At 45.0% G+C, this 12805-nt stretch overlaps 1 protein-coding gene across 4 annotated transcripts in view; it reads left to right on the top strand.

Annotated features, from left to right (window-relative positions):
* Positions 1 to 12805, top strand: part of qkia (QKI, KH domain containing, RNA binding a) — a 47922-nt gene that overhangs the window by 14122 nt on the left and 20995 nt on the right. For all 4 annotated transcript variants that reach the window (XM_085932127.1, XM_085932129.1, XM_085932126.1 and 1 more), the window contains exons 2-4: positions 1905 to 2047; positions 7819 to 7935; positions 11638 to 11781. In XM_085932127.1, coding sequence (XP_085788253.1) covers positions 1905 to 2047; positions 7819 to 7935; positions 11638 to 11781 — 404 coding nt within the window. The remainder of the gene's footprint in view (positions 1 to 1904; positions 2048 to 7818; positions 7936 to 11637; positions 11782 to 12805) is intronic.

Genomic DNA, 12805 nt, shown 5'->3' with positions numbered 1-12805 from the left:
GTCGGAGAATCGAGGTATCACCGAGCAATGCCATCTGCTGCCGTTTGAAGAATATTAGATGGCCTGCCCTTGTCTATTAATATTCCTTTTATCTCTCTTTTGGGCCCCTCCCCTCCCTTATCCCTCTCCTACAATCAGGCTTTTTTGCCACGCCGGACAGCTAGACAAATGATTTTGTCATTCCGGCGAGGTGTGGGGTAATTTTGCGGTGAGTGCGGCGCTTCAGAAAGGACTCCCCGCATTGAAATTAGAGGTTGTCAAATGCTACACGTCTCCGCTGATAGCCTAGCGCGGCCCCTTATGTTAATGTGGCATTTCGGAGGGAGGAAATAGAAACAGCGGGCGGAGGGAGGGCAAGGAATGAAGGTGCGAGTGGTTGTTTTCACATTATTCTTTCCTATTGTAAAATGTTGCCGCCGATGGTCAATTTGACAGATCACTTTATTTTTATGATCCGCTTTTTTGCAAACATTTTGAAATGGTTTCATTTCAGAAAAGAAACGACGCGCTGCCTTTTGCAAACACGCGGTGCCGAACGAACATCTGTCCCACCGTGTGCACAGCGGCGATCAATCATCAGAGCCAGTGAAAATGGCTTTGTCATTTGGCCACTCTGCAGTCAGCGCTTTTATGGGAAGGCTTGTCGTAAATCCCTTCAACAAGGACGTACATAATGTTGCAAACCTTGGACCGGCACTCAATTGCACATCTTAGAATTTTTGTCCTTATGACGAACGTCTGCCAGAAGGTTCTTGGTTTGTGACGACAATGTTGGTAAAATCATCAGGTGCCACACGGTAAATACAATTAGTTGATTAATCGGCGCAGAATTTAGGTTGGTAGTTTCACAATTATGTGACTTTTTTGGATGACGATAGAAATCTGCGATGACCTCATATGGGAGGGTCGGAGGCACAAAACTGATACGTCCCTAAGGTGTGGTCCGCTAAAACTGCAGGCCAGATGTTCACGTCAGTCTGTTGACAAGTCCATCGATCACATGGTCTGAATTGGGAATTCCCCTCGCAAAGTTACCGTAATTCCGCTAGTTGTTGGGGAATTATACAGCTATGTGACTGTATCCGTAAATATTTTAATTGTGTCCCCTTGCGTATGGAATGACTGTATATAGATCTGACCCACCTTCCAAATGAGCTCTAATCCAAGGTTAAGATTTGGAGGTGCTTTTCAAAATGTTAATATAGCCAAGTGTCAAGTTCCCCTGCAAGTGTTTTAATTTAGAGCTCTCTCAATTGCCCTGATGTCATTCCGTGTGATAATTCAAGTCCGTGCGCAATCCCTCCATACATCCCGCATGGTTCAGCTCCCAATGGCTTAAATCCGTGGTTATCAATTGGTAGTTCGCGGGCCTCTAGCGGTATTGCAGGTGGTCCATGAAATGGCAAATAATTGTTACATTTTTAGAAATAATGTAACTAGGATTCCTAAAATAGACACAGATACAAAATAATCGTCCGCCCCGAGTTGCTTCTTGGTTATAATGACGGTCCCTTGGACAAAACTAGCTGAAGACCCCTAGCTTAAATGATGGCAAGCAAGCGCTTGTGACCAAAATATGTGTCACTTAGTAATGGCTGCAGACATTGATCCCCCCCCACTATGACCTGCCCACATAAACTGACCCCCCCAACCCCGCCCCTGCAGATTACTATTTGACTGCACTGCCTTTTAGTTTGTCATTAGGCAGCATGCTTGTCTCTATTATTTACAGCAGCTGTTCTGAATAATTACTAGTCAAAACGGGGCCAACTTTGGTTATTCTTCTGTCAAACTATTTTCCTTTGATTTCCTTCATCAAGTTTTATCTTAACACTGAAAAGCTCAAAAGAATCAATACGAGTGATCCATTTGACTGACCATTCTTTGTTTTTTTTCTCTTCTAGAGATCAACAGAGTGCGCAAACACATGTACAGCGATACAGTCAATGGCCTTGTGGACAGACACCCCCTGGAGCTACCTGAGCCTATGGGACCCATGGTCTACCTGCAGGAAAAACTGTTTGTGCCTGTCAAAGAGTACCCAGACGTAAGTACCGACATATTCTGTATAGGCGTCTATTAAATGTTTCGGGTCCTCGTTTGACCGAACAGCGTCGGTAAGCAAGTGTTGTGTTTACAAGCTGCCAGGATAGCTACTAAATTAATTAGCCCCCCTCCCCTGGTGGTTGAGATGATTCAGTAATGACCTGACCTTAGAAGGCATGCACATTCATTCAAAAGGACAGACCACGCAGCAGGAATGGCAAAGCTATCGCCGGGATGCTTTGTCACTGTTATTTTAGTTTGCACACGTGCATTCGTTACATCCCCAAGAAGCGCCAGATAGCGACGTTATAATTAGGTACGGTGATTGGGACCGAGGGAAATCAGCGGTGGGTCTTGATGGAATTATGGGGCTCTATTCTTAGAGGATATATACCTTGAGATTCCACATGTCCAGAATCTTAGCAATCACTTTTTTGTGTGAGTCAGGATGAAAATTGAGAGGCCAGAGATGGTAGAGGAACTGCAAAAAAATGCTTATCGCCATCTGGCCAGCACTTAAGGAAACAGTAATGATGATTGGGGCCTGAACCAGGGAACATTTTCCACCTCTCAAATTTCCAAATGCTTCACCAGATTTCCCCTCATCCTTAAAGGCCCGTTGGGGGAATAAAGTGGAGAATGGTGACGCCATTTTCTCTCACTCACCTGACACGAAAGCTTTATCGTTGTTTTTCCATCGCTTGCACGTGTCCTCGCTTCCATTGTCGCATTGAAAGTACACTCAAAAATTCATTTACAATGCCCAAATAAATACGCTCATTACACGGCACACATTTATAGGGTACCTATAAACCGTCCCTGAGGTACACTTTCCGCATTCCTCTCCCTTACTTTTCTGTTAGACAACTTAAAAGTATGAGTAGGAAAAAACTAAATTTGGAGGTTCTTAGTTTATTTACTGTACGACATCTGACCTGTTTGCCGTTTAATTTTACATAATTCAGTAGTCCTAGTCTGCCCCTTTGTGTCCACTCATGCGTCTCTTTCATCCGCCGTACTTAAAAGGCAAGCAGTTAGTTAGCCAGCGGTGCACAGAGCTGCTTTGAGCGTCACCGTGGCGACCGTATCTTGACTGACAGCTCAGTCACAGGCTATCTGATTGCGTCCACCTTCAATTAAATGCTATCTGGTGGCGCTTCTCTTCCGAGCGCACGCTGGCGTACACATGGGCAAGCCAAATGACAGATGGCAACGTCATTTAAGCTGACCTTCAGGCATCTGATAGGATGGGCGTCTTTAAATGTGGCGCCCGTTTATTCCCTTTGTTGGACGTATTAGCCGTTCAGTGGACGTCCAGTTGGATGGACGGAAAGTCGCCTTGGGTTCAAAACGTTTAGGGACAGACTCAATTGATTTTGGTCCTCGGTTATATGTCCACTGATTACCTTAATAGCAATGTACCAGTCTAGAGCAGCAAAAAGCCAAGTACACTCAACTCACTCCCAGTTAAAATTTGTCTTTTTGAGGTCTATATCCATCAATGGCAGTGAATGAGTCAAAGGGGACTAAAATATCCACCCAGCAAAAATAACTGGAGGTGCATCTGGAAGATTATGAAAAGTCATCTTGTGTCTTCCAAAACTTCACAACCACTGCAATGCTCAAAGTGAGCGGAGGGGGGGAAAAAACATCAGAGGCCCGGGTGGATTAAGAAGACCGGGTGTCCTGCGCCTTTTTGCGTCGCCGCTGCGAAATTAATCGGCCACATCACAGCAAAGGGAAAGTCATTAAGCTCGTTCCCATGGGGAGGGGGGAGGGTGTCATCGTTTATCGTGCTGACAGCTCATATCCTTCTGACCCACCTTAAGTCATTACCGGGCTTCCAAATGTGCTGCCTAACATCTCACCTCTGCGCCTGCAGAATTCTATGGTAGGGGAGTTGACTGTCCACAGGTGTCAAACTCCACCAAGGACATCTTGATTTGTTTTAACACTCAGAAATAGTATGAAACAGCAGTTAGAATTGAAACGTAATTGTGAAACAAAGTGAATATGCACCTTTAAAAGAAAAAGTGAGCTCATTTAGATTAGGCTCACAGGAAAGGCTCTTACTTAATGTTTTTTTCCCCACTCTTACTTTAATGTCAAAGTTTGGCAAGTGGTGAACTCTTCTCGCTTCTTCGCTCCAAAACCTGAGCTGATGTCAATCTTGAACGGTTTCCCATTTTTTCCCCCCTTACCTTTTTCCCCTATGCCTGCAACCCCACAATAAATCCTAACAGAATTATCAAAGGAGGCCACGGATTAGGTGTTAAATGCTGGATGTGCTAAAAAGAGAGCTTTGAAGTCTACGGGGCTTTCAGGCAAAAAATGTCACCGTTGGAATCAAAACAAAATTTACCTTCCTCCATCACTCGAGCCCTCAGACCTTTCATGTAGCTCACACTGCCGCAGTTTTGTCCACCCTTCATCTCCATTTTGTACTCCGTCCTGTCGGAAACGTGCCAGTGGCTGTGCATTGTGGCTTCGAAAAGATGAATGTGCGACCGGAGGCGGGCAAGCAGCCAGCCAGCAGGTGGCGTGTGAGCTTCTGTGTTGCGAGTGACCCCGACGACTTCAGGCATTGTTCTTCAGTTGCTGCGAGCTATGAATAGAACTGGAAGCAAAATATAACCGAAGCCATATGTTCGTTCTTTCAATTCTTTCGATCATCGGTCGTCAATTAGAAATGGCAGAAATATGATCACGTATCGCATACAGCCCCAAATTCAGATAATCGAAATCAACGAATCATTGTCTGCATTAAGTGTCAATAATTCTACCTGCTCTGATATATTGATGAAGCGCTCCTCATTTCCATAAACCCACGAGACTATCTAATATATCATTGGTATTCCCCACACAGCCCGTTATGCCCCCCCCCCCCCCACACACACACACCCCGAGAGCACTCACTTGTCCTGATCTCATTTCCTGTCTGCACACTGCCACAAACAAATGCAACAATTGTCCTGCTTCTCTGGACATAGTGGGTGCAACTGCTATTGTTTCATCACACGCGTGACAATCAGCTCTGGGTGTCTGCAAGAGTTCAGGCCACATTGCGGTTTCACATACAAACACACACGGGCACGAGCATAGATATGCACACAACATAACCCGCCTGTGGTGTAGCGATAACTGGGGCTCCAAAAAAAACCCTCCCTTTAATGTCATTGTAAGCCCTTGTCCTGAAGGGGGCTTTGTGTGTGTGTTTGTCTCACATACACACACGGTTTGTAGGCGCACAGCAAGGAGCTTTTTCTGTTTGTATGTTTTGGAAAATGGTAGAAACTTTGAAGTCATGAAAAGGCACAAGTGAGGAGACTTGGTGAATTCAAGTATTGTCTGCCACGTGTAGAGTATTAAAGACTTTCTTTTAAGAGCAAAATTGTTTTTGTCGTTTTAAATAAGATTGTAAGGCAACAAGAGGAGTTGGAATCTGGAATAAAGGGGACGCTGGAACCATCATATTTCTACTGGCGGCAGGGGAGTGGAATTCCTGGCAGGCTCAATGCCTCTCTGATGACTCAATTTTTTTTTTTTTTATGTAATAGCAAAATAGCAAGTTTTTGGGTTGAGATTTATCATAGATAGATGAAGCATCAAGTTTTATTCTGCGTTCTAAAATATGGTGACAGATGCCTCAAGTTGAATCTATCATTTGAGGGATGTTTTTTTCCCCCTCTGTCTGGTCGGTTTCATGTTTCAAGTATGTGTTTCCATAAAAACACCGGCCCACACCCGACTGGTCAAACCAAAAGAATGCAGATGAATTGGAATGTCTTTTTTGTTCTTTCTTTCTCTCCCTCCGCTGCTTGCGACCAAACAAAGATATTAGTGTCTTTTACCTTTGCACTTGTGTGTCATCCACTCCTTAACCTTTTCACTCTTTATTTGTCTCGGCTCTTCTCCGTCATGAATATGTTAATGAGAACGACGGGCTCTCTGTCAAGTACAATTGTCATCAACATATCCGTGTCCTCGGAGAGCGGCGAGTGTCGCTGGGAAGGGAAAAGAGAAGCCGGCGTCATGAAATATTGAATTGCTCTTTCAGTGTTACTTTGGGCTTTGAATCCATCCAACCGTTTGCAGTTTATGGGCCTCTAAACATGTCGTATGTCCGTGTTGTGGTCTGTGATTTAAATAAGTAGTTAATTTATTCATGCTTTGTACGTTTTTCAAATTTAACGTCACTGTTGACATCCTACAAGGGAATTTTAGTCTTTAATAGATTATTTCCGTTCTACCGCTTGAAAGGTAAGTCGGTAAACAACCAATAAAGATGTTTTAACAAGGATATCAAATCGCCACCAGAACCGTCCTTCAGAACACAGCCACTTCAAACTTTTCAAAAGGCTCCTTAATTGTTGACAATAAAAGTTCCAACAATCTCAATAAACCAATGTCGACATGTTTTAGAATCGGGTGTTTTTAGCAGTTAGCTTCTTTAGCAACGCGTAGTTTCTCTTTTTACCCAAACCTCTAAAACATTTAGATTGAAGTTGGGTTTTATTTTGTGTTAATCAACCAAGTCCGTGTTTTTATTTTTATATCTCCGGAGCCACCAGAACTGCCTTTCAGAACACACACGTCCAGAACAGGGTTAGGGTTAGCCGGGTGCCATTTTGTTTTTTTAAACCAAGTGGGGCAGTCTTGACGCAAGAAACAAAATGCCAACAAGCAATTGTCTAACCACTAAAATGTCAATTCTGCCCATTTTAACATAAAATATTAATTCATTGAGGTAGTTTGAAACAGTCTTGTTTTGTGCCAGCATGTCTTCTAAGGGGGGGTGCTGCGTAGTGTCGGCCGCATTTCCGCACGCATCCTTCAGCAGGCGGTTATGCTCATAAGTAGCCCATTGCGCTCGTCACCCAGACAATTAAAGTAAAGTAGCGTGTTCTATGTTCCGTGCAACCGCGGGGCATGACTTTCCAGCCAGACATGTTCAAAATGGAAGCCGGGAGTTCCTGACTGTCCCCCGTCCGTGTTTGTTTACATGTCTCTTTAAATGTGTAATCCCCGTGTAATTAAACGTGACTCCGTTGACGGTCCTCTCGTACTTTGCGGTGCAGCGGAGTGAGTAAGCGCGTGACTTGCCTTTTATGAATTCAATGCGTCCGTGTCAAGGCTCATCGCCGTAGTTCAAGAGACAAACGGCGGCGTCCCTGTCATGACAAAGTCGGTCTCCTCGCTCCGCCATTGTGCACTAAAAGCAACATTTGAACGTGCGCGCGCTGCATCTCGTCGTTTTAATCTTATCTTCACGCATGGCCACGCACGCTTCCTTTCTTTCTGTTTTAATTTTGGACCAGAACCCCGTTGGATTATTTCAACACATTTCCTCTTTATCCCATTGGAAGGCAGTTCCAAGTGGAGAGGATTACCTCCGTTTATCCCTTTTCCTTTTAGTACAAAGTCACACAGCAATTTGTAAAACAAAAGGAGCGCTTGAGAAGACATTTTATTTTGCACACAACCTCATCTAACCTCCGAACTCGTTACAATCCCGACGTAATCAAAAGCCTCTTTTACACCTCGAACAATTTTCCAGCAAACGTGTGTTAATCCAATCATGGGGGCGGCCATTTTGCCTTTTGGCTATGGACGTTAAATGACATCAGCGTTGTTAAGATCTCAGGTCACAAATATTCACGGCCCACCTGATTTTTTGATTTGGTCATGTGACTTTTGCAAGCTGAGTCATACTTGAAAGTGTTATTGTTTTGATAATTGACATTTTAACACCCTTTCCTCTCTCTTTTGCAGTATAACTTTGTGGGTAGAATCCTTGGCCCGCGGGGACTCACGGCCAAACAGTTGGAAGCAGAAACGGGATGCAAAATCATGGTGCGAGGCAAGAGCTCCATGAGAGACAAAAAGAAGGTAAGCGCATTCCGGTGTATTTTACCCCGCATTATTATTTCATGGCGCGATCCCTCAGCGCATTGGAAAAATGACAGGAAAAAACATTTTGATCTCGCATGCTTTGCGCCGTCTTTTGAGGTCAAGATTCCTTGCGGTATGACGTTTTCAAAGTTCCTCGCACGATAGCGTCCTGGTCGCCACGCGGAAACTCGACGCGATGGCACCCGGATGCCTGATGGCTGGATGCTGACATGTGATCTGTTTACAAAAGGCAGTGGAAAGTAAAGGAGACGGCTGTAGTAAGGCGAGCGGGCATAAGGCCAAGGCCAGGAGCGGCCTCTATTTTGGGAGCCACCGAGCCGAAGTTGAAGGCATAAAGGGCTAATGCCACGTGTGTTTATGTGCCGACATCCCAGGGCTAGACATAATCCCTGTTTTATTATTTATTTTCTTACTTCTACCCCATTATTCTGCTATCAGGTTATGGGCTTCTAAAATTCATTTTATAGCCACATTTCATTTGTGAATCAAGTCAAAAAAGCAAGTTGACCTAAGCCATTCAGACTTGTCCTGAAAAACGATGTAGCGACACATTTGGTGAAATAGGAACACATTTTCCTCTTCTCCCAGAATTAAATGGCCCCAGCCTCCATTTATTAGAAAGAAGGCTGTAAGTATTTGTGATGAAAAATCTTTCCTCCGGCATTAGTAAATACCCTTCTATGATGAGTCTATTCTTGACTTCTCCTCCATCTTTTCTTTCTTTAGTTTGGAGCTGTCAGTCGGGGATGCTTTATTGTATTCCATTTACATAAGGAAATGTATTTGATCCCTTTTCATTGTGGGAATACAACTTATCTGCGCACACAAAGTCCACGGCGGTTCGCTACACAAACAATTCGTGCTAGCAGACGAGCACATTTTAGGCTGAGTCATAATCTTAGAAGCTCCCGGCAAGCGTTTTTTTTCCCTTCTCGTTCTCTTGTTCTTTTATTTTTATGGCAACCTCCCATTCTTATTTTAATTTTGCTCTCTGCGCTCATTTCCCTCGGAGTGTGTTCATTAGAAGAGGAGACAATAAGGGCACTCTGCTCTCTCGTCACAATTAGATCCACAAGTAGCTTGAGAGGAGTGAACATGTTCTGGCGTGTCCACAATTCCCAGTGCGCATCGCATTCCTGGATCGCCGTCTTATCTAATTACACAAATTTCTCCTTGCCCTTCGGTGTCTTACTTTTTTTTTTTTTACTTAATTTGGAGAAGCGGGAACTGTAAAAGGGTAAAACTGAGATCTGTCTGGACTGAATTACTGTTTTGACCTTTGTCTTCAGAATGTTGCAAAAATTCTGCCCGATCAGTTATTTTAGGGGGAGGGGTTCAGTTCGTAAATCCTCAAGAGTCTTTTAAGGTGTTACATAATTACAGCTCAGTCTGGGGCTAAACCACAGCCCCCTTTGGTAACCTCCTCCATCGCATCTTCAACCCTCCCATATTGTTCGCCTCATGCCCCGTGGCAGCCCAGGAAGCCACGGCAGCAACTTTAGCCAGCGTGTTTATTCAGGATCCATTAGCGGCAGCATTTTTATGCTCTCAATAATTCAGCTGGTTGCTCTTGGGCCGCGCCGGCTGACGGCGGCTGGCGGGCAGGTTCACTGAAGCCTGCATGGCCGTGTTGGAGTGCGAGAGAAAGGGAGGCTGAGTGAATCACGGGCCAGTGGAGAACAATGGCAAGCGATGGAAAAGTAGCTCGGCTAGAAAATCGAGAGGAAGGTGAAGGGCGAAATGCGGTTATGCGTACCAGTCTGTATGCCGTGTTTTTTTTTTTTATCTGGATGAAAGTCGCTTAATGGGATTGGACTGTCACTTTTTTACTCAGACAAACAAGTGTTGAAATATTACCCCTTGGTTAAGTTCGTCTCTTGGCCCATTTGTCTTAAGCCAGCCTTTTAGCTCAACCCCCACACACCATCTGCCTTGCCTGCCAGAAAAATTAAATGCTCTTGTCTGAAGCTGTATTTCTTTCACATTTTATTTTTGTGCAGGATGTTTACACAATTTTCCTTGAGGTTAAGGGTCAAATATGGCGTGGATGATAAACCAGCAAAGCATTCAGGGCGAGTCAAGTCCACGTTAAATAGGAGACAGAAGTTATTAAAGGATAATAACCCGTCCCCGGATTGCACTTAACACTGATAAAAGCCTCTCACAACCTTTTTCCTCGCGAACGCATTTGTTCAGACAGAACGCGTCGCACACCAATTCTTCAGAGGACGCTTGTGTCGCTATCATTGCCACACTCTCTTGTAGTCTTTCCTAGTTTGTTGTTGCCAGCCATGTCCTTAAGAACCTGCCCTGAGGGGGAGTCAGCTAGACTAATAAGTTGCTATTAATCATTACATCAGAAATAGCAGTATGGTAAAATAGCAGTTGATTTTATGATTTAATATTTACTCTAATGAAGTGTCTTAAAAATCCTTATTTTCTTCACTTTGTAATACCTGTGGGACTTTTTTTGTGAAGTGGAGTCTTGGTAAAGTATATTTTGCTTTCCGAACGTTGCTGCCTGGCCTGTTGTCCTTCCGCGTACCCTTCAGCTCGCTACTGCAGCTGTTTGACATTTAGCCTCTATTTAGAGCAGCTATTTGACTCTAAATAAAAATACTGTTTATAGTCAAACCGTTGCGTTTAGTAGCGCAAGACAAAGCCATTGTTGGACTAAACTTTGCTTGAGATAGCGTCGCAAGACTCAAACATGGAGGTCGCCACCTGGTGCAAAGCATCTCCTAAGGGATTCCGCTTCGAACCGACCAACCTCATATTCGTCACTTTCTGTCAGAAAGCACACTTTGACCTCACCTTATTTGACAATTACACTCCGAAAAGCACTCAAGATTTGTGGAGAAGAGTGGCCGTAGTATTCGAAGTTGAACCGCCCTGCTTGTGTCCCATCTTGAATATGCCGAGTTTCCTTGCAGTCTGGGTCCCCTAATGCTCCACAAGCAAACAGCCATGGTGGAATAATGGCCTGAGTGCAAGACCCACCCCCATGTGGAAAAAGGGAAAACGAGAGTGGAATATTGAACTTTTCTGTACGTGCGTGGTAAAGAGCAGCGCCATGGCAACAGCTCTCCGTGGAGTAGAAAGCGGGTGGGTGGCACTCGTCTCCGACTACCTCTCCTTGGCGCTCCGCGACTCCATTGAAATCACATCAGGTCCGCCGCGGGACGCCACCCTCGCCACAATGCATTGTGGGGAACACAAAAGTGAAAAACGGCTGTGATCGACAATGCCGCTTTGGATTGATTGGGGCGATAATTGCGGCAATTTTAGGTCGAGTGGGCGAGATACGACCATTCTAGACCGTGTATGAATTTTACAAAGCCGCCAAGTAATACAGTGTATGACTTGTTTCTAAATTTACTTTGCTCTGCATCAAACAATTATGACGCACAATTATTATTTTTTTTGTACTTCCATCTGTCTATCAAATCTCACCCCATTTTGGTGTTAATTGCTATGGGGCACACCCCCCACGCCCTCTGTTAAGTGTGTGTTCCACTAAAGAAGGATGTCGCTTCAAAGCAAACCCTTAATGGCTGACTATAAGAGCCCTCCTGTCATCCCGCCTCTCTTCACAAGGACCACGTCGTCCTCTGATGCGTTAGGAGGCGCCGCGCCCACGCTGTCACATTCGCTCATGTGTCTATCTTCTTTCTCCAGGAGGAGCAGAACAAAGGAAAGCCAAACTGGGAGCACCTCAATGAGGACCTTCATGTTCTCATCGCAGTGGAAGACACTCAGACCAGAGCCGAGATCAAAATGAAGAGAGCTTTGGAGGAGGTGAAGAAGCTCCTCGTACCAGCTGTAAGTACAGTTCTGTTTTTTTTCTGTTAAGTTCAAGAAACATCCGCAACAAGGTGATATAAGTCCTACGTGACCCGCCTCCTATTCTTGGCCATCTTGGTCTGAACAACACAAGTACATATGGCACACCGCTCACTGTTAGCATCCCGGCCGCGAGCCTACATAGACCACATGAACAGCTTGGCCGAGTACTGAGAAAGGGGAGGGGGGGACGCTCGCGGCAGTCACCCACTGTGACTGCCACATTCCATCTCCGCTTCCCCCGTTGGCTGCCGCCGCCATTCTGGCGAGCGGCGAGTGTTTTCCATGTTGACTGCCGTGACCAGGTGGACGGGGCAGCTGAAGGCTCAGATTTCGCATCAGGTGGCGGCACAGAGAGGCTTGCTGGTCTCGGAAAGTTGGGGGTGAGCCAGTGCCAGGATGCGATCTATGCGGTGAAGATATGTGGATTTTCTAGAAACCTAAAAAAAAATTACTTTACAAGGGCCTGCCACGACTATTGTTCTCTGTCGTGGTGTCCGCAGTGTTGGTTTTTATCGCCTTTCCATCGCCCCGCCAGCCTGGAAATCACCTCATGTGCTTTTTCTTGTCAGGACTGCTTGTCTGCATCCTGGCCGCCCGTTATTTCTTTAGGCACTTGTTTTGTTTCTTCAGCGTGTATGCACACACAAGATGTTGACACAGTTGAACATTGTTGTGCGTGAACACTATCAAATGTGTGTGTGAGTCCCCACAAACCCAAGCATGAAGCCATCCTCGATGGTGACAGTTGACCACTCTGAGTCATTCTAGCTTTACCCAAATACTAAACCCATCAGATAAATCTATATTCAAGTAATATGATTTACTTTTATTTCACATGACGACACACTGGGACTAAAGTTTTTTTTTTTATTAAACTAGAAAAAGTGTTTCTATGCGCCCCCTATGTCTATGTTCGCTCGGCACGTTTTATCTCCGCTAGAACTCCCCCGGGGGGGTTAGCACATTTTTGTCGTGTCAGTTGACACGCATCACGAGTGGG

This window comes from Syngnathus leptorhynchus, chromosome 15, assembly GCF_054491065.1.
Source record: "Syngnathus leptorhynchus isolate UIUO chromosome 15, UIUO_Slep, whole genome shotgun sequence".
Lineage (NCBI taxonomy): Eukaryota > Metazoa > Chordata > Actinopteri > Syngnathiformes > Syngnathidae > Syngnathus > Syngnathus leptorhynchus.
Note: the sequence above shows the minus strand (reverse complement) of the source record. Positions and strands in the feature narration are given on the sequence as shown.